General features: G+C 39.3%; 1 protein-coding gene across 1 annotated transcript; it reads right to left on the minus strand.

Moving 5' to 3' along the window:
* On the minus strand, window positions 1-27,859 carry HNRNPLL (heterogeneous nuclear ribonucleoprotein L like). The gene is made up of 13 exons (XM_069852960.1): window positions 27,604-27,859; window positions 20,299-20,417; window positions 17,848-18,085; window positions 13,367-13,465; window positions 10,449-10,538; window positions 10,287-10,359; window positions 6,300-6,371; window positions 4,457-4,674; window positions 4,173-4,294; window positions 3,519-3,720; window positions 2,582-2,639; window positions 2,372-2,470; window positions 1-749 (listed from the first exon to the last, which is right to left on the minus strand). Exons 1-13 carry the CDS (start codon window positions 27,814-27,816, stop codon window positions 694-696), a joined length of 1,659 nt encoding a protein of 552 aa, XP_069709061.1. The 5' UTR covers window positions 27,817-27,859; the 3' UTR covers window positions 1-693.

The raw sequence follows: 27,859 nt of genomic DNA on the forward strand, positions 1-27,859 counted from the left end.
TACAGGCTTGCAATTTTAATTTTTAAAAGGCCCCATGGTGGGACTAGCTAATGGCCTCATGCTAATGCAAATGGAAAACAGTTTTTTAAAAAAGCAAACCCACTTTAAATAAGTATGAATTCACAGCATACACATGTACATACTTAATTTTTTACATTAGCTTTGTTTGAACTATAAATCAAGTCTACACTACTAAAAATTCGGTATGTGCAACATTAACCTGATTAAAGCATTTTATAAATACAAACTTTAGTATTGCAACATACTTCACTACTTAACATACTGTAAAACAAGTCCTACAGTTAAAATTCTGATGTAATAATTCTATCTGCCAGTTAAGACTACAATAGGAAAAATACTACTCTTTAACAGTATTGAAAATGCAAATATAATTCATTTTTTTGGAAGAAAATGATCTTTTTTTACACTACTGGTGCTTCTTTAGACATTTGAAGATAGCGAAATAGAAACTTTGTGGTAAGCTTACCATGTACTTCTCAGAGGCAAAAAGAAAAAAATCTTTTTTTGGATTTACGAAGGAACATCTATTTATTATAAAACAAGATAAAAGATATTAGAATTAAGTTGAAACAAGGCAACATTAGAACAACCACTTTAGAGCTTTGTGAACGAAGTGTAGTTTTAAACTTGCAAATCAAGGTGAGCGTAGCTCTTAACATGCTGTCCTCTTCTCTATAAATGGGATGAAGTAGAGAAGCAAAGCTTCAAGGTGTAAGGGTTGGAGCCATCTGTCAGGAAACAACATACAACATACTCAGGGTGTTTTACTGAGCAGAGCTCTCCTGCTGATCAAGACCACCTCGTGTAATCTGACAAGTTTACAAGTTCTGTAGGTTTAATGCTCACACCTCCCCGCCTACCCCCACCAGTTACTCACAGACACCAGGTGACCTGTGAGTAGGCATTATTGACAGTCTACCAGCACCTTTTAGACATAAAACCAAAGTGATGGATCTGGTTGCAAGGCAATGTACACAGAATTCCAAATTTTATACTATACACAAGAAATTATTGCTGCTTCCTAGTTGAACTATTTGTAAAAATAGTTTTTAACAGGCAATTTCAAAAGACAAGAGACATAGATATTTAAGGAAGTCAAGACATAGAATGTAGCATTTCTATCGGACTGAGAAAAGAATAGCAGGCTGTCCGGCACACCCTTCAGGTCTCTCCAGAAAGCAAAGCATAAAACAGCCCTCCTCTATTTGGAAAGGCTGCCAACGCCCACAGATGGCAGCACACATTTGCCTCTCAGGTAATGGAAGACATCTTCCTGGTTCAGCCAACCTCAGACAATCTTACTACAGCAAGTCTTAACTAGCAGTCCTTGTTTTAAACAGCCATCTCTTCCTGCAGTACCTATATTTGATTATACATTAGAGTTTGACTTTTTTCATGTTGAAAAAGTAAATTCTTTTACTGTTATCACCCCTCCAAACTGAGATAAATCTGAAATTGTGAATGATATGTTATTACTAATATCTTAAAAATAAATATTCTGCCCCTGAAGTAACCTCAGGCCATTATTGAGAAGGTGGATAGAAGGGGGGGAAGAGAGGAGAGGGATAGGAAAGATTTAAACTGTTAACACTTGACAGGGAGACAAATACACAATAGTTTGGAGAAGGTACTTTAAAATAATATTAGAGATTGGGCTGGATTCTAAGTCATGTCTGTGAATACCCAGAAACATTCCATTTAATCCTGAGAACTCTTAACTGTCCAGTGCAGATCTGGCCTATTGTGTACTGGGTTAGCAGATGGACTCCCCCTACACTGTTACTGTTACTCAGCTTGACCTCACAATTCTGACCAGAAAAAGAAACCACTCCTGGATCAGTTAATTCAGAGCAGTCAGCTGTGTAACTTAAAGATAGATCTTCTGATCAAAGACACTGCAGATTTCTCCGCATTTATTGTGAAAGACATAAAAAGCTTCAGTAAGACATAATCCATTAGGTTTGATTTTGATGACAACAGATTTTAATGTTTTCCCTTCCTAGCTTCTTTTTATCCCAAACCAATTTTTTTTTCTCCATCTTTCCAGAACTTCAAAGTTGCAGAGTTCCATAGGTCGACTCAAAAACTAAGAAAACAGACTGCCATTTAGATAAAAACTACTGGAACCTAAACTTGAGATTAAATACTGTAATATATACACATATAGTATTTGTACACTGTAATATATATATATGTATATATATTTGCGTATATATACACATATAAAAAGAATGATGCAGGTTTTAGCTGCAGATTTTGCTGCTGAAGCCTCACCTTATACAAAGGCAGTATCAACAAGAAAGAAATCAAGAAAAAATGTGTAACAGTAACATCAGTAAAATTTACTTACTTGGGACTCTTATCTGGTAGTGATTAAGTACGGTGAGAGCTTCCACTGCATCTGTCTTACATTCCCATTCCAACAGACCAGACAGTGTTTTGGCAGAAGCTGTCAAAATGAGAAAAGGGAAGGAGCAGGTCAGCAACATCTCCTGATAGCGTATGCTCTTATCAAAACTGGAAGTTAAATAGCCCACCAAACAGGTCTAAGTTTACTTACGTTTTGGATCAAACACTTTGTATTTAATAAAGCCGAGAACTTCATGATCCTCACATAACTGTCACAAAAATAAGAGGTAAAACTCCAATAAAAATGCACATAAACACATTACCAAAAATTCCAAGTTACTGGAAGAAACACAAACAGAGGAAAGTACTGACTCTTTAGGAAAGTTTCCAAGAATTTATGGCAAATTATTATTTTTAAAAATACGCTTAGATGGGTAATTCTTTAGAATACCATTCTATAGTATACAAAACGAGACTTATATCTGTGGTGTTCATGACAAATGATTTTGTAGGCACAAATATTAACAGTACTGATGTAGCTACTACCTGAAACATCAAAAATTACTTCTTTCTGACATCCACACTTCAATACAGTAGCTCAGAAGTTGTACACAAAACCACACCACTCATGAACCAAAGGGAACTTTCAGATAGAGCTTGCTGAACTGTCATAAGTTTTGCCACTGCTTCCACTTGAGAGGCCCAGAATTGCATGTTTAAAGCATCCCACAGAACTCAACTGTGCAAACTATTCCAGCTGCATGCGTCTCTCTATTCCAAAACCTCTTAGCAGTCATTAGAGTAACCGCCCCGGGGAGTGAGTAAATCTTTTGCAATTGTAGACTCAACTTTCCCTAGATTTGGCCTTGTGTGAGCCTTTTCCCTTCATCCACAAATAACACTTTATTTCCAAAAATCTTTTTTCTCACATTAAACAAAACAAAACTTAAAGGGAGAGAATAGCGTTAGAATTGTGAAAGTGTAGCAGCTTCTATATAGAGAGGTTACAAACCTATTCTAAAAACCAGCTCTCTTTCCGGTCATTACCCTGTAATTATCCCAGTTACTTGTTTTAAAAAGTAGCACAGTGTAAAAGCTAGGATGGAGCACCAAAGCACTATATGTCATAAGTCATTTCAACTGCCTACCTTTACAAATGTTTCTTCAGTCACACACAAGGGGACATTATAGTAATGCAGCACACAAGAGGGTGGTTGGATGATGTTCTTAGATGCTTGGCCAGCACTGGTGAAGCGATTATTCTTACTCATTGCAAAATCCTTGTAACTACTTGTACCATCCTCCAGTTCAAATATCTGGCTTGGAACTACTGAATGCTGCTTGGAAACACTGGGATTTAAGGAGATATATATAAATATGCATATATGCACATATATATGTGTATATATATATAGTTATAAGTTTCTTAAATAGTTAAGACTTGCATATTTTGCACACAGATTATTGATCTAACCAGAAGACAGCTGACAGTTCTTTGCCACAATTTAAAATAGGAGAACAAGACAGGTTGGATTTGACACCTTCCTTACACAAAAGTAGAAAGGATGGGCAAGATACATTAGGGAATACAACTTATTAAAGCATATGGGCAGTACACGAGTGTCTGTTATTAATATAAATAAAATTATAAATTATAAAATTATATAACAAATAAATAAATAATAGTTGCAAATTGGAAACCATAAATTCCAAAATTATAACAGATCAATGGGATATTGCCCATTTGCAACCCCATTCCATCTGCATACTGGTAGGTTATGAATCTAATAAAATGTATTTACCAGACATTAAGTCTCTTTCCAAATAACTTGACATTGTTTAGATGTGTGACAGCTCTTTCCACAGCATACTCATCACCCATTTCAACTAGTGCTGTGCCTGGAATAGTCTTCATAAATTTCACCTACGGTAGAGAAAACGGAAAAAAATTACACTGCAACAGACAGTACAGCCAAGAGTTTTGCAAGTTATTAGGAAATATCTTTGGATCATCTCAGCCAGGCTTTTCTCAAAGCAATTAAAATTACTAGAGTAGTTTCCAAGTTTCTAATAAATTATGCTTTACCTTCTCAATGTTTCCATACAAGCAGAACAGGTTGAAGACCCTTGAACAATTCATTTTTAGCTGATGCAATCCACTAACCATGACAACTGACCCAGAAGGATTTCCACCATGCATGTAAGAGGAGGATGCCTGTGGCAATGGATAAGCCACAAGTTCCGGAGTGTCCCGAGATCCCATTCGGTAACGGCTTGGCAAAGGCAGCAAAGGACCATGCGACCCTAAGGAGACAAAACACCATGCTATAATATTGTTTGAAACAAGTTTCACTACTTAATCATGCACTGAAGCCCAGGTACATAGTGCATGTTTAATGCAGGGGAGGAACAACATTACAGCAGCTTCCACAAATTTTTTTTCAGATAAAAAAACCAAAACAACCAAACCAACCAAACAAAATCCCCTCGTCTGCTCCCTTTAACATTCCAAGTCTTTCCCAACAATACTAGACAAGAAGGAAGGAGCTGTTTCATGGATTGTTTTCATACAAAAAGTGGAAAAGGTACTGCAGTAATTATAAAAATAATATCTTCCCTGCACCATAAAAAATATTTGAACATAAACCTATCAGAACAAATATTTAAAACAAACCTTCAGTAACATTGCTGTGTCGACTTATAGAGCTGTATGACACCAAGAATGAATATTACAAAGCAGGGAAAATACATCAAAAAGAGTGAACTTTTAGCCAGAGGTCAGGAGAGGAGATGCCACAGCTCTTTTCCAGAGAGAAGAGACTAAATCAGAACACTGCCTTTCTACAAACAGCTCATTTGGAAGAAAAAGGAATACATAAAAAACCTCTGCATTAATGCAAAATGAAGCTGTCGTATTTTCCACTGGAGGTAATGTGACAAGTTTCACTGAAAAAAGCTTTTTTCCCAAATGATGAGATATTACTAGCATTTTCTATAAACAGGAGTATTGCACATCAGCATTACAAACCAAGGAGATATCTCTTTTCTTCTGAAACAAAAATAATGTCACATTCACATAAGACAAGCATAAAAGGAACCTTTTGTTCTTTTTTCCCCAGCAAAAAGGAGCAGGGAGACAGTGGTATAGGAGGAGATAGTCACATTACTTAAGGTAGAGAGTGTATCAGTGAATACAAGGTGAAACTTGGAAATTCTGGAGATTTGAAGAACCTTTGGAAAGAGTAGGTAGAAGGTCAATCTACATTGTAGAACGTCATAAATACATTTGCAAAGGAAGCGGTAAGACAAATCACACTGCATTTGACAGTTAAGAGAGTGAAGAAGTAGAAAAGTCACATCTAACTGGGGACATTAGTTCGACAACCCTAAGGTCTTGGTCCAACACAAGTAAGTACAGTAAATCTTCAGTTACAAATACCACTGCTGCATTTCACAGCACTGATTCCAACCCAAAACTTCTACAGTTGCATAGGTATACCTTTTCAGAATTAGCTATATTAGAAGAAATGCAAAGTCCACAATTCACAGCTCTGCATGCAAGAACATCAGAGCTCTGTGTTGCATTAAAACACTGATGAAGCTACGTTGCCATTTTTTAGGAGAAAACTCTTTCCCAGAACGCATGTAATTTTCTACCCATTGCTAGGGTGCAACTAAAAGCAAACACTCTTCCAAGGAATAAGTCTGTAGAGCTGGATGCTCTCTGTGAAAGAAGAGGTAGGGCAATAAACGCACAGATTTCGGTGAATCACTAGCATTTTCAGTATGTGGACTGACAGCACCACATGTGCAGCACAACAGTGAACTACTCATGCTGCAGGGGTCCACAGGTAAGCACTGACTGAATATTTAGAATTCCATATAACATGTAAAGAACTCGTAATCACCTGTCATCATATGTTACTTACCATAACCATCATGTCTAAATGATGATGGGTGCTCTCCCAAAATAGCTTGCCTCTGGCGGCCCTTCCCTCTGTCTAACATGTGGGAAGTGAGAGAAAACAGTTTAGTATGCACAACTACACATTTGTTTCTCCAGTTAAGACACAAAGTTTCTAGTTAAGAAGCAAAAGTAATTTGAGCCCTTGTTAATTTTATAAATGATTTCTCATTCATTATACATCTAAAACCATGAGCTGTCGACCTGGGACACCAAAATTAAAAGACTGCCATCTGTATAACAAATTGTACTTAAGTTGATTAGGGGCAGTAGCCAATGAAGAGATCCAGACATTTAAAGTTTATGGAAACACCCCATAGTTTTCCTAAACAGACACCACACATTAGTATAGGAAACACCATACAGCAGTATTTACCTATGTGTTTCTTAAAACAAATTTGAAATGCAGTACTTTTGAAAGACAGTACCTGAATCATAATATTAGCTTCAACAGCAACACATTTTCAAAGTGGGCTTCTTTCAAGAAGTTTCAGCATAAGCCAACAACAACCTGTATTACACGGTTTCACAATCAGTAAACAGAGAGCATTACATACGTGTACATACATTATTTACAGAACACCTACTGATTTATGGGCGTGCTGAAAGGATTGTACATTACTGCATTATCAGGAGCATATAACAGTTCAACTGGAGAAAAACATCACTGAATAATGCACTTAATCAACAGTCAATCCTTTAAGAAAACCCAGTTCTCTAGGATATAAAGTTAAGCAAGGGGTCTACATTACTGGAGGAAAGCAGTGCATCATACTCAAAGCTGTATTTTCTAATCAGATCCATGCTGCATGACAAAGCAATTCTAAACTTCCAGATTTCTTTGTGGTAAGCAACAATTGATTTCTCACAATTCAAAAAGCCACACTGAAAAGATGTGGCAAGACATCAGTTTACAACACTTTCCAGGAAATTTAAGTACAACTGCAGAAAATGGCAACTCCACCCAATGCAGCTGGAGGTAATTCTCCTGAAAAACAGGAACTATTTGCATTAGACAACACAACAGTGGGAGATGAAAACACACACGGCTGTTTCTGCTCAGGATTTGAAGGACAGGGTCCAACTCAGATATTTGCTTTGGCAATAAAGTCTGAAGAAAGAACTGTGATGAATGTCTTCAAATATATAGGAGATAGATCATTTTTGTCAAGTTTTCTTTTTCTATTTCCTTTTCAGGGTAACAGCTCTGGTACTTGGCTCTAGAAAGCAAATGGGCAGTCATATCAAGTATTTTGAGCATTTCACTGTATGCAGTAATCCCTTCTCAGAAAAATCAAGTTTATAGTTCCAGTTTGTGGGGCTCAATGCTTTGAAACAGCATACGGTAACACAGTAAAGGGTCGTATTCTTCAAATAAAAAGTCATGAGGGAATAGAGTTTGATGAATACTTCCCCCTCATGATGGTGCACTTCACTGCTCTCTCTCTCACTGCCTCACACTTGCTCCTTCCTTGAACAAAGTCTCTCAATTGTGCCAGTGCAAATAAATTAAGCAAACAAGCACTGAAACATGAGAAGTGATCTGTATTAAAAAATAATTTTGAAAGGAAAGACACTTAATAATCTAGTTTAAGTTTTGAGGTCTTTGGTTTTGTTTGTAAATTAGGTCCTTAAGTCACTGTGTATGCTAGTATTACCACCAAGATAAATACTCCAAACTACAGTTTGAACTTTCTGGCTAAAAGCAAGTAGAATACTAAGTCAGGTGGCTTTTTGCAGTTCAGTCCACGGCAATACAGGCTCACAGCAGCAGTCAGTTGCTAGGTCAAGAAATACTATCGGTGACTAATTCTGTAACTTGTTACCTTAAAGAACTAAAACCAGTTGTTCTTTTTGAAAAACAAAAAAGCATTTCCTTCCAAAGATTTGTGTGTGTGTGTTTATGAAATTCTGAGAAGATGCATTAGCATGTCTGCCCTCAGACTGAAATTCCTTTGGGCTAAGACCTTGTTTGCTGCAGTCAGACCCCTACAGTTCAGGTCACATTTCGTTCAAAAGACAAACAATGCTGCCCCAAGAGTAATTTGAAGCACAAAACCAAGAACGCTCTCACTCAAAAAAAAAAAAAGTGCTATTTTACGGACAAAATTGCTTTAGATGCCTCCTTTCTCGAGTACATTTCAGTGTTCATTCAAAAATTTATATTCCCATTATCTAGATAAGTAGATGTGGGTCACAGTAAATAGATATATGTATAAAACAAGTCTAATTCTTCTCTTATGCATAGTAGAGCGACATAGAAAATATGTCAGGCTGTCAAAATAGCAAAAGGAAAATGAGCAGAGTGAGAGTTCTTGAGAAAGAGAAAGCTATACCTATCCTAACATTTTCATTTTCCACTGTTTTCCTTAGCTTGGGGAACACTTAGTTCATGCAGCCGTATCCATCTCCAGACCAATTACATAATGTAATTAGATGCACAGCATTACAAGTCAGCCTCCAAACACTGCAATGATCAAAAGGCATGAGGGTCAGTCAAATTCATCCTCCAGTTTTCTCAAATTCAAACCTTCAGATTGTTTTCTTGCCCCTGAATTTTTTCAAAATCCCTTTTTTAACTACGGAATTTGAGAAAAAAAATCGGATCCCAATACAAATTGTCATAATCTACAAGCTACAACCAATACTGTACCTCCCTTGTTAACTTTTTACAAGAACTTAATCTTGAAAATTCAAGCTCTAAATTTTCAGTTGTACAACAGTTTTACCAGCTCAGAATTACTTTGAATTTTCTCTGCAGAATTACTTTGAAAGTACGTATCACCTGAGATGGCCAAAGACCTGGCTCTCATATAGCCTTTGATAAGTAGATACTCTTATCTCAGACATATTGTCTCCATTTTTCTAACTTTACATTGCACACATTATTGTACATAAGTTACTGAATACTGCTCTCAATAGTTACAGGTCAGGTTTTGTGGTTTTTTTTTGAATAAACACTTTACAGGAGTTAAGCTACATAGTGGTTTTCTTTACATATATAGTCATAGGTTTCACTAAAATGAGTTAGGTTCTGGTAATTTATACAGCTCATTACTTAAGAGACAGTATGCCTGTACCAACTATGATCTCCCTATTTTAATACTTAAATATAACTGAGGGGACCTATCTGATATTGCACTGCTTGGTTCAAACTCTGTAAGAAAGGATTAAATTTCCCTATTACTAGACAATATTTACACTGTTAAAAGACTTAGTGCAAATCTCACATACAGCAAATAATAAAAAGATTACAACACCAATGATATCAACAAGAAGGTTTCTTAATTTTGGAGGTTTTCAATTTTTCAGTTGAAATTTTAAGGGAAATAAGACCAGCATACATACAACCTTGAACAGAATGGGTACAGTCTATCATGTTATTCATCCCATACAAATCTGAAGTAATGAAAGTGTCCTCCTTTAAAAACTTGTGGTGGTGCATGCAGTATGCAGACAAGGTGAATTGCAAGTCTGAGGTTTTTTCAGAGGGTTTTTTTGTTTGTTTGTTTGTTTTTGCTGATGCCGATGTGGTGCATGATGAAGTGTAGAGTCAGCCTGCTGAAGTCCTCTATCCTTCTTAATGCCTCGTCCAACATAGGGGAAAAAAAAGAGTCTTTTCGAAGGAGAAGCAGTGTGTAAGTTTGTAGTTTGTAAGCAATAGTCTGTACCAGGTTTCCTCTCCTCCAAAGAGAGAGAGCTGCTTGGAGAAATGCAAGTCCTTGAGAGCTGCGAAGGTGCTTGCAGGTGTGGGCTCCTTGTTGAACTAAGTGGCTCAAGCACACGGCAGAGAGGGGACACTAGGGCTCAGGGATAATTTCCTGGCTTGTAAACACAGCCTTCAGCAGCACTGGCTTGCTTAGAAATGACTACTGTGATACAGCCTGACCACGTATAAAGGATTGTCATTAGTACAGTTAAACATACACAGCGATAACAGATGAAAACCTACCTCGTCGGCCCAGATACGGTTTAGTGTAGTCCCAACTATCGTTGTCGTTTCTAATGACATTAAGTCGAGTTGGCTGTTCAAATAGAGTAAAAGTGAAAAACGTTAAATCTTGATTATAATATATTTTTCTAGTAAGATTAAAAAAGAAGGTCCAAGCATTACCCTTGCATATTCAATTTTTAGTGTGCAGCATCCTGCATAGATATCAGCTCCATTGAGTGCAGCCTTCGCCTTCTGGGCACAAAACACGGACTCAAACATACAGATCACATTAAGGACTTTTCCCAAGGTGTCTCATTCATGTCCCTTTCTTCTGATATGGTTTTACTTTTGTAGCCTGCAGATATTTCACTATTATATACCTTACAAGAACTCTTATACAGACTTCAATATAAAATGACCAACAAATATATATGGGTTCAATTTACATTAAGCATCTGTTTTCAAGATCCAAGTAGCACACAATGAGACCATTCATAAATTAGCAAATTCTTCAGTGTGAATTGTATAGATGCAAGCTCAGTTTATGCTCTGAGCTTATGCTGTTTGAAAGTGGACATTCTGGTGGATTTAGTAATTTTCAGAGGATATAGAAAAGTACGAGTAAGCCTAGAGAATATTTGGAGGGAAAGCTTGAAAGGGAAGTTCATGTTGCATCATTTAGGAAGTGATTAGAGCTCAGGGGTGAGAAAGTGCGACTTAAGACAATGCATGCCTTCTCACAGCTAGCATTAGCTAGAGACTTGTGGGCAGGGAGAACATGAACTCATTAGACACTTGACAGCAAAAATAACTAAGAAAGAGTACATCCTTTTCAGCTTGTTAGCCAAATAAACCCACAGAATAAAGAGATACTTTGAATGAACAAATAATGATCTCACATCAAAAAACATAACAAGCATATTGCTTTAAATCCACCACTCAAGGCAGATGCACGTACTAGGCTCCAACACGTAGGTATTTCATATCCTCTACACACTCTAAGATTAGTTCTATGACTAGCAGAAAAATGTACCTGAGCCTTAACTAACAATAACCTCCAACTGTACAAGTCATCTGATTCAGACAACACTGCTTACCACAAACTTGATACACTATATCATAGCAAGTCTAACTACTGTCTGTAGGACACAGTTTAAATATCTTAGATAAAAAACAATTAGTTTGCTTTTGTGGAAGTCAGAGTAATCTTTTTGCCTGGCAAATCATCAATGCAGCCACTGGTTAAGTCATACATTACACCAGGACCATCTGAAACTACAAAAGAATTTTATATTTTCATACAATTTTGTCCAGGTAACAGCTCAGAACTGGAGAGTAATCTGTCTCTAGGAAGAGGGTTATCAGAGTTTTATAAACTAAGGTGTAATAACATCAGACTTTCAACTTCGCAGACCACAGCGACACATTAACAACCCTGAACATTTATCCCATGTAAAACTTAATGCTACAAATACAGCAAACAATATAATAACAGAGCGGGGAATTTCCTCAATACACGATAAACAGGTCAAGAAGGCCTAAGTTAGTCTCACGCTTTATTAAATTCAGAATAGTAAGAAAAGAAGGATATATTAGAACTATTTTTTAGAAGAGTGTGAAGAAGTAACGCTGCACCTCTGCACTTCCCAACCCATTTATGGAGTACCAACGCAGGCAGAAGCCATGAAACTTTTGTGTATAATGCATTGTCAAATCTATGACACATTTCACATAATTACTAGCCTTAGGGCGACCTATAAATATGGTTATCAAGACCGTTGTTGACAACATCATTTTCATATTGAGATAAAATATGTAGGTACCTGGACTTCAGTAAAGCCTTCGACACCATTTCTCACGGTATTCTACTTGAGAAAGTGGCTGCCACTGGCCTGGGCAGGCACACCCTCTGCTGGGTTAAAAACTGGCTAGACAGATAGACACAAAGAGTGGTGGTAAACAGAGTTAAACTTAGCTGGAGGCCGGTCACAAGTGGTGTTCCCCAGGGCTGAGTGCTGGCTCCAGACCCGTTCAGTATCTTTATCCAGATGAGAGGATTGAGTGCACCCTTACTAAGTTCACAAATGACACTAAGCTGGGCAGAAGTGTCAATCTGCTTGAGAGTAGGGAGGCTCTACAGAGGGATCCGGACAGGCTGGATCGATGGGCCAAGGCCAGTCCATGGGGTTCAACAAGGCCAAGTGCCAAGTTCTGCACCTGGGACACAACAACCCTGCGCAGCTACAGGCTTGGGGAAGACTGGCTGGAAAGCTGCCTGGCAGAGAAAGACCTGGGGGTGTTGGTCGACAGCCAGATGAATGTGAGCCAGCACCGTGCCCAGGTGGCCAAGAAAACCAGCAGCACCTTGGCTTGTATCAGTGTGGCCAGCAGGACCAGGGAAGTGATTCTGCCCCTGTACTTGGCACTGGTGAGGCTGCACCCTGAATGCCATGTTCAGTTTTGGGCCCCTCACTACAAGAAGGATGTTGAGGTGCTGGAGCGTGTCCAGTGGAGGGCAATGAAGCTGGTGAAGGGGCTGGAGCACAAATGTTACGAGGAGCGGCTGAGGGAACTGGGATTGTTTAGCCTGCAGAAAAAGAGGCTCAGGGGAGATCCTATCCCTCTGTACCTGAAAGGAAGTTGTAGAGAGGTGGGTGTTGGTCTTTTCTCTCTAGTGACAGGCAATAGATCAAGAGGAAATGGCCTCAAGTTGTGCTAGGGAAGGTTCAGATTGGACATCAGGAAAAATTTCTTCACCAAAAGGATTGTCAAGCACTGGCATAGGTTGCCCAGGGAGGTAGCTGAGTCACCATACCTGAAGGTATTTAAAAGACAGGTACACGAAGTGCTCAGGGATATGGTTTTATAGTGGACAGGTACAGTTGAACTTTATGATCTCAAAGATCTTTTCCAACCAAGCAATTCTATGATTTCAAGTGCTATTTTATAGTCATATAGAAATTAGAAATTACCATATGTTCGATATAAAATTCAAAACAATTTGCTCTCAGAATCACACAGTATTTTTCTGACATTCTCATTTTAAATCCCATCTGCAGTCAAGAATCTACAGAAAAAAGATCAAAAAAAAAAACTACTCTAAAAGGATATTCAACCATAGCTTGAATTCCATTTCTCTTGAATATAACAATGCGCTGAACTTTTCCAACAGGGTTGCACACAGTATACAAGACATCCTAAGGAAGAAAAAAAAAAAAGTTTAGTCAGATATAAAATTTCAAACACTAAGCCACAGAAGATTTTATTGCATTGGCATTTAAATGCCAAAGCAAAGAAAAGGCTTGTTAACTTTTCATTCATAATTTTCCCTATACAATTTCCACAATCATGATTACCATATCTATGGATTAATAAAGTACAACCAGTCAAATCTGAAAAACAAGAAAAAACTTCTATGCAAACATTAGTTTAACAAGTACCTTCAACTGTGTTAAAGTGTTAAAAGCCAGTAATTGCATTCACCTCTCAAGCTGCACCCCCTTTAAAGCACACACTGCAGCAGTTTTACCAAAGCAAAGACAGACAAAGTGATACTGCAGTTACAGCACATTTCATAAGACTCTAGCAGTTTAGGGTTTTTTTATTGTTCATTTCCAGAAAAGTAACTAGGTGATGTAAGCTAACACAGGCTATGTAAATGAGAATTTCAATCATGTGCACCTGAATCAAAGACACTGCAAGCGGTTACTGTGCTTCTCACTTAAGGCAGAGAAAAATTCTGACAGAAGATACCGGATTCATACAAACTTAACAATAATTGTTAACAGTCTTTCACCAGCATTTGTCTATATTACTAGGCACCAGTAAAATTCAAGACCATCTTCAGTACTGCAGGGAAACCAAACAGTAAGGAGAAAAGCTCACCTTACTGCACATCAGGCCAGGCTTATGACGTGCTGCTAGGAGTATCTCAGTCAGTTGCACATAACAATTCAGACATCAGTACCAGAAACAAGTCTCCTGCGTGAATCTAGCCAATAAGTTTATTTTAGAGCAATCATACACCCATACTGAGAATTCCTAAGACTCAGGCTTGAGAATCTGGACAGGAACTGTGATTTCTTGAAACAATTCACCTATCAGATCACCTTCAAACAGCTGACAGCACATAAACTTTACTAGATGGTCAGTTGCATAGCTAACCCTAGCAGGCAAAGGCCCTGGCATCAGTGAAACATTCTGCCACAGTCTATTTTTTTCCCCTTCATTTCTTTATATCTAAGCCAAATACTTCCAAAATGTTAATTCCAAGATCTTAGTGCACCTCCTCAGGTTTGTTTGTAGGACAAGAGGAAGAAAGGGGAAAGGAAACTAGTATTTGTTATTACATTCTGCAGAACAGCAGAAAGATTGAGAGGCAGAGGGGCGCAGCAGGGCATGCTGGATTTCTTAAAAAGAAAACATACATGCACACCCCAAGAAACCAGAAGACAGTATCTTATTGCTGGCTACACCTGCAGTGGTGTAATGCCTGGCTTACATGAAGTATCAGAAGTTTTAATACACGGGCACATTATCACTAAATTAAAAACAAACAAAACCAACAAACCAATCAAAAAAACCCCACAACAAATAAACACTGTCCGTGGTCAGGGGCCTTGCTCCAGACACTCCAGTGAGCATTTCACATAGCTAAAATAAGCAAGCAGAGAAGACTGTCAACCTTTCAACCTTAAGATCTTCAGAAGATAAAAAGACATTTTAGAAAGGATTCAAGCAGCCTAAACCCTTAAAAAAATAAGATTTATGAGATCATTTATAGGTGCACTTTCCATGCACGCTCAACAGCACAACAGCTGCCCTCCATCTCCCCTTGTTTGGGAAAAAGTCCTGAAAACTTTCCAACTCCAGATGACATTGTCTGGCATATGAGTTAATTTCACAATTTGTCTTACAAAAGATTTCTTCGCAGCCATTTAATTACAAAAAACCAAACTCGTCTTTCAAAATGTAAGCTCTAGTCAAAATGCCATCAGTATTGTTAGCCAGCAGGCACACACAGAGCTTCATCATTTTTTAAATTCAGATGGTTTAGATTACCAAATCAATCAAGTGCTTCACAAGCAGCAGTAATGTGGGATACATTACATATAAAAAAAATAACACTAGCATTATATACATACAAGAGTATCATAAAAAAGGAGGTGCAGCTACCTTATCTCAAAAGTTTACAGTTAAGTTTCACACATTAATTGCCAATGCACAGCACACCTTTAAGTGCTTACTACAGGCATGTACTGAAGGTTTACAAGGTCACAATGAAGGCAACAGCAGAAGCATAGTTGAGCAGACAGCAGTGACTACAGCAGCAGGGGTCACTTTAAGATGGTCTCTTTGAGCAGACAAATCTGTCTCTTCTTGCAAATAAATCCATGACAAGTTCAGTCCACAAATAAGGAAAGCAGGAAACAGAACTTCACAGGTCTATATACTAGACCTTAGGCAAAACTTTTTCAAAACACCAACCCTCATCAGAAAGGGGTGGAAAGCAATTAGGACTTACACACAGTTAACTTGCCCTTCTTGCCCTTCACTGCCACACCTCTCTAAATAAATTCTGCTAGGAAAGAAGCAGGTCACAATTGTAATGAAGAAAATTAGCTGCAGCAGAATTTTAAAACAATTTAGTGTCTTCCCCAAGATACCCATGAGCAGACCAAACCTCTGCAAAAACTGTATCTTGTTTTGTAATAAAAGCTCTTAAGAACTACAGAATAACTTATCGCAGTTATTCAGACTTGCCACTTAAAACTGATTGCAATTTTTCATATACTTCATATAACTAGTTCAAGTTTAAGGAGAGAAAAGTGTTGAAGAGGAAGAGGTAGTATTGCACTTTTTGGGTTTTTTGGGTCAGTGTTTTTTTAATAAAGCAGGCTTTGCCTGAGGCATTCTTAACTGTTTCTTTAACCCACAGGCCAAGCACTAAATTCTTATTTTTCTCACTAAATTCTTACTTGTTATGGGTATAATTGCTCTTCCCAATTGCTGTGACCCCATAGACAAACAGCTGGGGGCTGCAGGAAGGAAGAGGTTGGGGGGGGGGTTATTGTTTGTTTTCAAAAGGAGCTACTGTGCTAGAGGCTTCATCCTTAGAATTTCCATGAAACTCTCCTAGCCCAGAATGCTTCTGCTACTGGTTTCCTCAAGCATCTACACTCAACTCTGCTGCTTAAGTAAGCCAAATTTAAAATGCATGAATGAAACACAGTTTCTAAAAATCTGTATTATAGTCACTTGCAAAGAATACTTTAACTTAAGTCAGTGGATTTGTTCACACAGCTCAAAGCAGGTGTATTTTTAAACACTGATGAAAAAGCAATTCACACCTTGCCATGCTTTTCCATAAAGAAAATTGACAAAAGAATGAAAATTCCTCATGCACTAATGAACTGATAGGCATAAACCTACCGATATTCACAATACTGTGAAGCAAAAAGGATGATATGGAACTGACCTCTGGAAACAATTTCAGGAATACTAAGTTTAACCTATTTGCTAACATAATATACAACAAATTAAACAAAACTTAATACTTGCATTAAGTTGTACGGTTCCACACAATGCAAACACTGATTGATTCATACTGACTTATATATTTCCCTAAGAACAAGTAACTTAAACTAGCATCACAGTATTGCAAGGCAGACTTTTTACATTTTTCCTGAAATATTTCTGTGCAATTCATCAGGTACTATAAAGTCTATGAAAAATATAAGCATTCAATCCATGAGAAAACATGTATACTTAAATGCTAGAAAAAATATTAAAAATATGCCATAAACAGATGGCAATAAATTAGGATGCAACTGGATATATGGTATGACTTGAAATATATGGTATGACTTTTCTGTGAGGGTGGTGAGCCACTGGAACAGGTTGTCCAGACGCTCCCCCATCCTTGGAGGTGTTTGAGGCCAGATTGGATGGGGGTTTGAGCACCCTGACCTAGAGGAAGATGTCCCTGCCCATGGCAGGGAGACTCGAACTGAAGGTGTCTTCCATCAAACCACTCTATGAAATACTGAAAAGTAAAATGTATTATCCCAAATAAAAGTAAGGAAGATTCCATTAAACTCAAATTTATCATCAACAAATGAAGGTTTCAACTTTCCGCATAAGGAATACTTAAAAACGAGACACTGCAATAAAATAAACCCTCTGACTGGAAAAATTATTTGCCTTTTATACACACACCACTTGGAGCCCAAAAACTAAATGACATTCCTGATGATGCAGCCACACATTTGGAAATACACCAGAAGCATGTAGCAACTTAAGCTTTTCAAAATCCTGACCACTGAGGTTTTCAAATGCATTGCAAAATATCCATACAATAAGACTGAACAGAACAGCCTCAAAAAACCCTGTTTTCAGAACACGTTACTTATGTGAAGGCAGTGCAAAGCTTTGGTAGGCAAGTTTAATTTATAACTCAAATGAATAGTGTACAATTTTAACAAGTAGCACACCATGGAAACAATGTCACAGAGGTTGCTGCCCCCTGCCTTTTCTCAATTTATTAAAGAAAAGAACGGGGAAAAAAGAAGAAACATACCACAGTAATTGGGTAGAGAGGATTCTGAATTGACAAGAGGAGAACTTTATTTCCACCAGATGGGTCATCAGTGTTCCCTGGACGAGTAATCCTCTTACTTGTTGAGTAGTTGAAAAAGGCTTGCTGTCCAGCAATGTATACAGGTTCATCTGCTGCAAACATGACACATTTCTTTGCACTTTCTATGTTTTCAAACTCTACCAGAGCCTGGCGCTTAAATGGCATCATCATGACATAGCTGGTGAGAAAAACGTTACAGTAAGTTCTCCTATATGCTTACTCAAAACAACTCCAAAATCCTGTAACTGTCATATACGTTTCCTCTAAACAACTCTTAACAAGGACACAGACAGAAGGCAGATCTCTGCTCACACTCCCCAAACCCAGTCAACACATTCCTAAAGCATTTGCACAAAACAGAGAAAATCAGCTATAAGAGAAGTAACAAACAGTTGTTTTCCTGAAAAAGTTTAATGCATAGAAACATTGAAGCAATACAACAAACAGTTAATCATTTACTAACTTACCAGAACTACAATATTAAGAAAAAAAAGATTGCTGAAGCCATTTATAAGGTAAAGGATCAAAGTAAATGCAAATTATAAAACACATTCAAAGCTGATACATTAAATATCTTTGCTGTTGCTAAGAAATTTAAAATACTATTTTTGACACAAAACTACCTTAGAAAATAAACAGAAGTATTCTTGTTAACCAAATTCAGGCATAGACAAACTCAAGAAGCTTTGTCAGCTGATTAGGTTTTTGAAGACTAAAACTCTCAGGCTAAAATGTACCCATTTGTATTCCTGAATAAGATTATGCTCATTTTATTTACTTATTTTAAGATACTGGTACAAGTATAATTCAACTATTTGAATATTAAGGCAGTCAAAAAAACTACTGTACTATTTACAAAACCTTATTTGATTTCAATACATGCATTTACTTGAAAATAAATGCATGTTTCCAAGAGGCAGCACTCAGAATAAGCTGGCTCTACTCATTCACCCTTACTATTTTGTTCACAGATGAGAAATCTTCAGGCTATATGACCTTTGAAGGGCTGTTCGGTTTTTTTTTATTTTGTTTTGTTTTGTTTCCTGAAGAAATATCTCATTCCCAAGGTCCTACCATATCACCCTCACATCTACCCTCACCAAGTCCACAGATGACACCAAGCTTAGAGGTGCAGTTGCCACACTGGAAGGACAGGATGTCATCCAGAGGGACCTGGACAGGCTGGAGAAGTGGGCTTGTGAGAACCTCATGAGGTTCAACAAGGCCAAGTGAAAGGTCCTGCACCTGGGTCAGAGCAATCCCTGATTTCAATACAGGATGGTGTATGATGTGATTGAGAGCTGCCCTGCAGAGAAGGACTTGAGGGTGCTGGTTAATGAGAAGCTCGACATGAACCTACAATGTGCGCTCACAGCCCAGAAGGCCAACTGTATCCTGAGCTGCATCAAAAGAAGCGTGGCCAGCAGGTCGAGGAAGGTGATTCTACCCCTCTATTCCTCTCTTGTGAGACCTCATCTGGAGCATTGTGTCCAGTTCTGGAATCCTCAACATAAGAAGGAGAAGGAGCCACTGGAATAGGTCCAGATGAGGGCTACAAAGATGATCAGAGGGCTGGAGCATCTCACATATGAGGACAGGTTGAGAGACTTGGGGTTGTTCAGCCTGGAGAAGAGAAGGCTCCGAGGAGATCTTGTAGCAACCTTCCAGTACCTGAAGGGGGCTACAAGAAAGCTGGGGAGGGACTGTTCACAAAGGCTTGTAGTGATAGGACGAGGTGGAATGGGTATAAACTGCAGAGGGGCAGATTTAGACTAGACATAAGGAGGAATTTCCTCACCATGAGAGTGGTGAGGCACTGGAACATGTTGCCTACGGAAGTTGTGGATGACCCATCCCTGGAGGTGTTCAAGGCCAGGCCGGATGGGGCCTTGGGCAGCCTGACCTAGTGGGATGTGTCCCTGCCCATGGCAGGGGAGTTGGAACTAGATGATCTTTAAGGTCCCTTCCAACTCAAACTATTCTATGATTCTATGATCACAAGTGCTCCTCCCATACAAAAATGGGGGAAAAAAATCATCATCTTATCTGTGGTCCATCCTTATTTTTGGTATATTCACTTATATCAAGACAACCAACCTTGCAATGTTCTGCACTTCAGTTAAGCCACATATTGTATTAAGGCCAAGACTAGCTTTGTGACTTATGTCTGACGGGGGGCACTGGGGCACGCAGACGGTGCAATTCTGTTTGACTAGACTTGCCACATACAGAAACACAGAATTTTCACACAGCTAGAAAATCTTTATGCTTAACTATTAACTAAGCTCTGGATTTCAAATGGCTCTCAGAATGTACTTAAAGAGGTCCAAGAGACTTTTAAATAATTCTCCCAACTTGTTAAGAGACATGACTTTATGCTGCTTGACATACCAGATGGTTCCAAACTTTTCAAGAGCTTCCACAAGATCTGCTTCCACAACTGATTCACACAGACCTCGGACATGGACGACAGGAGAAACAGAGACTTTGTGATGACTTCCTCCAGCATCCTAGCAACAAAATCAGATTTTAAAATTCAACACAGAACAAGGCATACTGCTATCACTAACTGAAATTAAATATTTGGCAGACACTACACTGGGTCCAGAAAAAGCCATCCAAATATACAATCCAAGCATACTTTAAATAATTTAACTTTCCTTTCCAAACAAATTGCCAAGTACAGTTGCTGTAGTCTCCTTAAAATAAAATGCTTTGCAGATTTAATTAATGTGTTTGGACAGGCAAGATTTTTCTAATATGAAAACCCACCTATTTCACACTTGGTTGAGTTGCATGAGGTTCCCCCACCCTATTTGTTACGAGCTTAAAAAGAAATACTTGCACATGCACAATAGGTAACATATTTCTGACACTTCTCCTATTAGTTTATGCCAATATTTATTGAGGCAGGGGGAGGAGGGAGGAGTATAAAAAAGCAAGAATAAACAAGGGCCATCAGTAAACTGAAACAAAATTGATAATTTTTCTAATGTATGCAGAGCTGTCACCAACAATGGAAGAAAATGCCAGCTCTGCACTATACTTGAAACAAAACCAACCTCCCTTCTAATTCTGAATACTCTTCGTACATGTTTTTTACAACTCTCAATTTCTGTGCAGATGGGCATCTCTCTTCACCCCAAGGTTGACTACCATTAACAGACCCAGCTGTCATACATTAGCACAAAGAATCATGAACATTCTGTGAACATTTTTCAGAGCTACTGCTATGACTTCAGGCAGCCTCCATTCTGTGTGACTGAAGAATTTTAGTTGCAATTAGCTCATCTTTCCATGCAAAGCCTGAAGCAGGGCTGAAATTTACGTTACATACTCTGAGGTATGGAGTAAAAACAAAAAGAATGAAACTATGTAAACCAATGAGAGATAATGAAAGAAAGATTAGAGATAATAAAAGCATACTGTAATTACAGCACCTGAATTTCATATGTTTAACAGCAGAATAAAGCTGATTTATGCAAACTGAGCAGCTATATCAACATGTTTGATTTAACAAATCAAGTTTTGTTGATTTTTCAATTTTCTGCAAGAAGCAGTATAGCTTCTTCCGGAACTAGAGACAGGACTCTCATTTGTAGTACAAAGTCAGCAATTAAGTAACCACAATGATTGCTGCTACTACTACAGGGAATTCTTCTCTTCCCCATCTGAACAGCAGATTCAAGGAAAAAGAACATTCCAGACAACTAAACATGGTCTTGTTTAATTCCTGTGTTCCATATACAGCCCTGCCAAAACAGTTAAGTATTTTTCACTTAAACTGGGATTTGACCATTCTGTTTGAATAAAAAAACAGCACTTCAGACTTAATAAAATAATCTGATATCTAACTTTTTAAGCTTAGCTTACATTTTATTCATTTGCAATCTGAAAGCATTTGAAGTGGTAACATTTCTTTCAAGATGAGCTGTGACAACTGTGGGAAAAGACCACTAGTGATATTTTCATAAGATACCACATATCCTGAATTATTCAGCTGAGGTCTACAGAGGTAGCAGCAATCAAAGAAGTCATAAAAAGTTAATACTTTGAACTGCAAATTCTTAGGCAAGTGCAGAAGGAACAGAACTACAGAGGTTTTTATTTTTAGCTTATGTTCTTTACCTCTACACATGCTTTTTAAAGCTGCAAAAAAGCACCTAAGAAAACTTTTAAAAGAATATTAACAATAATTACCCTTTTTCCCTACAAAGTCTAGTACTCTAAGGTGTTAATAAAGCAGGCATCTTTATTTGCAGTCTGCCGAACAAACATAAATCAAATCCATTATTCATTGCCCTGCATGCTTGTTACTATAGTAAGATCCCAGATAATGCTAGGGGATCTTTTAGTTTATTTTCTTTAATGCATTCAAGAAATTTCACCTAAAAATATCTGCCTAATCAGATGGTGAATAAAAGCAATTATTTTCTTGCTGAAGCAGACTGAGTACAGAGAGCTACCTTACTGAATGAGCACCCCCATAGAGCAAGTCAAGCTCTTCAGAGAGAGGATCATAACAGAATAGTATTTCTGTCTCCCATCTCACTTAAATCTTCTGGTATAATTTCAGTTCATGTTCCTTTGTCACACATATCCCTTTGAATTTTTATTTATTAGCAATCCAATTAAGCTTGCCTACTGAAGATATAAATCTCACTCAAAAATTAAGACTTTTATACTTGCATCTTCAAATCCATTATACATGAGTTATATGCACATACACAGGTCTCTGCACTTCTGCAACAAGAATTATTCTCAGAACCATCAGCAAATACAAATTTTTGCTCTCTTTTGTAGTTAAGGCAACGCTTAGGTTTCCAAGCCAAATTTCAATCTCCCATAACATCACACAGAAAGCATCCTTTAGGAGGGCGTTGTATAGCAGGAGACTTAGCATAAATCAATTCCTAACACTGCTGCTATTGTAGTAACTTGTGCAGAAGCTCAAGAAGCACAGAATAAATAATAAATTTTAAAAAACAAAACAGCCCCACAAAACAGTGAAATCTCAGTTGCTTGCCATGAAACTAAGGACTTATTTATACAAACAAACCCACTGAGCTTATAAATGGCCAAATCACAGGGCCTCTGCTCTACCCAAAATGGTTTCTAACCAGCAGCAGTAAACAGCAGCACAAGAACTTAGTGTGAGTTCTGAGGCAGGAAACTGCGAACTAACATTCACAGCGCATATTGGTGAAAGACATGAACATGTGCCACAGGCATATGTCTGAGTGCAAAAAAGTCTTCACGAGGGACAGACGTGCATATTACCATCAAACGTTTTGCAGCTACCAAGCTGCAGTACCACGCAAATCCAGAATGATCCATGATTTCCTCTAAAAGAAGGAAGGAGAAATGAAACCACTAGACCACATGAAAAATCAAAAATGCCTGTGTTAAAGCATCACCACAGCTAACGCATACAACACATCAAACCGCTGTCATAATTTCTTCACAGAGATTAAAAATACACAGCCACTATGAAAACACGTGCTACAGTTGGCACACAGACCAAGGTTACATCAAAGCTCCTGCTCACATACAGATTAATCACCAGCGGTATTTCTCCACTTACAAAGGAGCCTTTCAGTAACTCCAATTCGTACAGCAGCACAAAAGCCCCATGCAAAACCCCAACATGCCACTTGCACTCCACCAAAGCCAGGAGAACAGATTACTCAACACTACTGTACCTACTCATATATATGGCTTATGGGTTTTTGAAAATTCAATAACAACTTCTTGAAGAATCATTAGCTGGACAGAAAACGCAACTATTAAATAGATAATGGAAACAGACTTCCTTGCTAAGGGCCCAAGATGAGTAACAAGGACAGAGAAAGCATCCCTCAAGAAAGAAGCTAGGAATATAAAAACGCTTAACATTGAAACTGAGCTTCTGTATACAGCTGAGAGACGAGGTAAGTGTTGACCTAATCAAGCAGATGAAGCACAAAAAAAGTTACTTCATACAGGTAAGAAGTAGCTCAAAAGAACTGCTGTATCGTTTTAACATCCATTCTTTGGTGGCCTACATAAGTGTAGACAACATTTTAAATACATCACTAGTTTCTTGCTAACAAATTATGATTTGCCATTCAGAAGGAAGAAAGTTGTAATGGGCTCTAGGATGATGTCTCTCTTGCTCACCAATTCCAGATTAGAGAATTTTTCGCCAACTGCTCACACATAAATGTGTCCTTCATGCTTTCTCTAGACACTTTCCCATCACAGTTCTATCAGTTTGTACTACCTTTTTTTTCGACCATCTGCTCCTTTACTATTTCTCTGCTTACCTCCTCCATCTCTCTTTTTCTCTTTAATGCAAAAGCATGGCACTCCCTCAAATTCTCTTCCCCAAGTACCTAATTATACTGCTATTTTATTTCTCACCATTCAGATTATCTTACTCATTCTCAACTCTCTTCTTTCTCCACATCCTTCCTAAATGCTCCGAAATGGCTTTTCTAAGTATGATAGGACTGGGGGGAAAGCCCCAAAAAGTTGCTTATTAAGTATGTAAGTGCCCAAAACTTCATTAATGCCTAACTATGGACCAATCTGTATCCGGATGCCCTAGAGGATATCAAGGATATCTAAAATTACCACACTACAAAGGCAAGGCGAAGGTATACAACACATTCCCCAGTAATCTCATCTCTGCCTACTGAGGACGATCTGATGAGAAAAGGCTTTTATAAGCCGATATCCAGCATTTTGTACACTCTTCAGCAGCCAGTTGTATTACATGATGATGTCACTACTTAAAGCTATTTGCCTTGTCGTACATCATCCTTGCTGATCTCACTGGCACGACTTGAGCAGTTCTTTCTCCTTCCTAAAGAGGAACAGGAGATGCCTCTCCCTGTGCCACCTGGAATTCCTGTAGCTCTGCAGTGACAACAGTATTTCCAGTACACAGTGAAGAAAGACAGTGTCTCAGAGGAACCAAGCAACCAAGCAAAGATTCCATGGCATTAGAAGAATATGCCAGTTTTGCGTGTCCTGAACTTTTTCTTGTTGGTTGGTTGGTTTGGGGTGCTGCGGCTTGCAGAAGAAGGGGGTTAAGGTTAATCACATCCTGTTTTCTGGAAGGTTACCTGGCAATTTGGTTTCCGTCTGGATGAGGAGTTTGGGGTATTGTTTCTCTTATTTAATGCATACCTCTTCCTAGCACTGTCTTTTCAGCGATCACAGCTGCTACAGACAGAAATATCTGCACTCTGGTCCCTTCTGCTAATTCTGATTCTGCACTGGAATGGTCCAGCAGTTGGACTAGATGATTGTTGTAGGTCCTTTCCACCTAAAATACTCCATTTTATTATACCTTCCTCTCTGCTCAGCACAATCTGAATGTCCCTTTAAAATAAAAATACCACAAAATAATACCCCCTCAACACACAGCATCATCAGGAGATGCAGCCTGAGGTGCTGCAAGAAGAGCTAGCCTGAAGGTAAAGGTTACTTTTTTTGACGGAAGACAAAGGAGGGATGACGACTGCTCCATAGTTCATTGCTAGGATGTACTTAATTTAATAAATGGATATATGAACAAGTTCCTGCAAAACAGGTCAAGATCTGAACTAATTGTCATCTAGCTCCTGTTACCACAACTGCCTGCGACAGATACCACGCAACTGAGTTGTGAGCGAGCTGCTTTCCATCTAGCACAAAGCAAGAACACCACACATAGGAAGTTACAGCAGAGACCTGAGAAGCGGCAAGCTCACATCCCTATCTTACTCTGCAATAGTTTGTAGCCATATTTCTGTATTTAGACACCACATCTCACTTCCCCAACTGTGCAAACCAGCACAATATCTCTTCCTTATTTCACAGAACTATTTAAGAACAGGTATGTCAGTGATAGTGAGGCAGGTGGATTCTACAGCAAATACAGGTTTCATAAATACCACAATTATCAATGAAATTGAAATTCATGGCAGGGAAAGGGAATGCAGCTGAAAGGCCCTCCAAACACCCTCAAATGCAGCTTTTGACCCATATTCTCCTAGTGTCCTGACTCTGCTACGCCACATTTCTAACTCTTCTGCCAAGGCTTCACCGCCACTCAATGATGTCCCTGTAAAAGTCATTCTTCCAAACCATACTCTCCCCCACAGAATACTTCTACAAGACCACTTCCTACTCCTCCCCTAGGTAACGTTCCAGCCAGCTCCTGGCTCTCCATGCTCCTCAGCCTTGAGATGACAGATTGAGAGAGAGAGTACACCTCTGAGCTATGAAAAGCATCCACCAGAGTGGGAAACAGAAAAAGGAAAAGCAAAATAAGCTTTGGTTTTCCCCATCTGGATCGCATATACAGACTCCTAGGCACCCACAAAACCAAAACTTTAGAGGCACGAAGGACTTACTCAACCCAATGAAACAACCCGAGCGGCATAGGAAGTGCCATAATAATCAACATAGCCCAGCAGGGAGAACACACCAACTTGCTAGCAATGTCCTACCATAAAACAGCTTTTATACAAAGAGAGCATATAATCTATATGAGTGTTCAGTTCAACAATATTCTAGGATGCAAGTTAGAAAAAAAAAATAAAAAAGAAAATTAAACAGCAAGGCTACCAGACTATTACCACTCTTTTTACCTCAGTCACTCATTTCCCTTTTCTCCTAATTCTCTACTCCCTATAGCTCCTCCTACTTCATCTTCACTTACTCTTTTCTCTTCTGACAACAAATCATCAGAGCCGGTGACCACTCACTTGTTTGAGACATGCCACAACTGACACAACAAGCTGCCTAAAACCTTGATGTTCTCCACTTGCTGCACGTTTTTTTGTTTCTTTACTCACTAGACTGGACCATTCTTGAAACGCAAGCGTAAAGCCACAGATGTACTCTGCGCCCCTGTTACCTAAAGAGGCAGGGTAGTGTGTCCTGAGCTGAGGTCAACACGAAGACGATCAGAGTCAGAACCCAGAATGAAGGAAAAAGAGACCAAAGAACCAGCCGATTTTACAAAATGCTGCAGAAAAGAGGAAGGGCAGGAGCAGTACCATGTTCCTACTTGAAACACTGCTTGACGTCCAGCTCTTCTACATGACAAAATTTCAAGATAAATTAAGTGGGCATGCGGATTTCATTCAGAACCGGCCTTTCAGACAGAGGACGCAGCTAAGCCTTGACCACCACAGAGATGATGCTCTGCCACAAGAAATCTCAGAATCAAAATAGTTGTCTCCAAGGATGTGTCTTTGTTTCTGCTTATTGGGGAGCTCGTGCACTAATTCAGCAGGCATCCTCTCCATCAAGAGGTTTAGCTGATGGAGCGATGGGTCCAGCTCTCTCGTTCATTTATCCCGGCGCCAGGTAAGTTAATTTTAGCAAACCGTGAATCAGAGCTGTTCTTAATTTCAAGGCCGGCCGTTAAATGAACTTTTCCAAATATCAAACGGAGAGAGCCACCGGTAAGAAAAAAAAGGTTACAATTAATGAGCTAAGAAAACAAACGGCGGACACGAAGGTACCGCCAGTCCCGGTGCGGGGGACGGGGGCTCTCCCGGCAGGCGCACACGGCGAACAGGCGGAGGAGCGCGATGGGCTCTGAGGGGGAGGCCGCCGGGCCGCCCCCCGCCGCGCACCGGGGACCCCTCGGCCCGCGCTGCGTTTCCATGGAAACCGCCCCCCGCCCCCGCGGCCCGGGCCCCGCCGCTCGCTCACCCCCCCCGCGAAGCCCCCTCCGCGCGGCGCGGCCGCCTTCTCCCGCCGGCTCTCGCTCTCCTCCGCGCCGCCGTATTCGATTTCGCCTTCCTCGGCGGCGGCGGCGGCGGCGGCGCTGGCGCTGGGTTTCAGCCGCTTGGCCTGGCTCTCGTAGGCGCCGTCCTCCTCTTCCTCCTCCTCCTCGTACCGCTCTCCGGAGGACGGCGACGACATGGCCGCGGGCGGGGCGGGGAGCGGCCCGGCTGCCGGCGGGGGA

The sequence above is a fragment of the Phaenicophaeus curvirostris genome, chromosome 2, assembly GCF_032191515.1.
Source record: "Phaenicophaeus curvirostris isolate KB17595 chromosome 2, BPBGC_Pcur_1.0, whole genome shotgun sequence".
NCBI classification, from domain to species: Eukaryota; Metazoa; Chordata; class Aves; order Cuculiformes; family Cuculidae; genus Phaenicophaeus; species Phaenicophaeus curvirostris.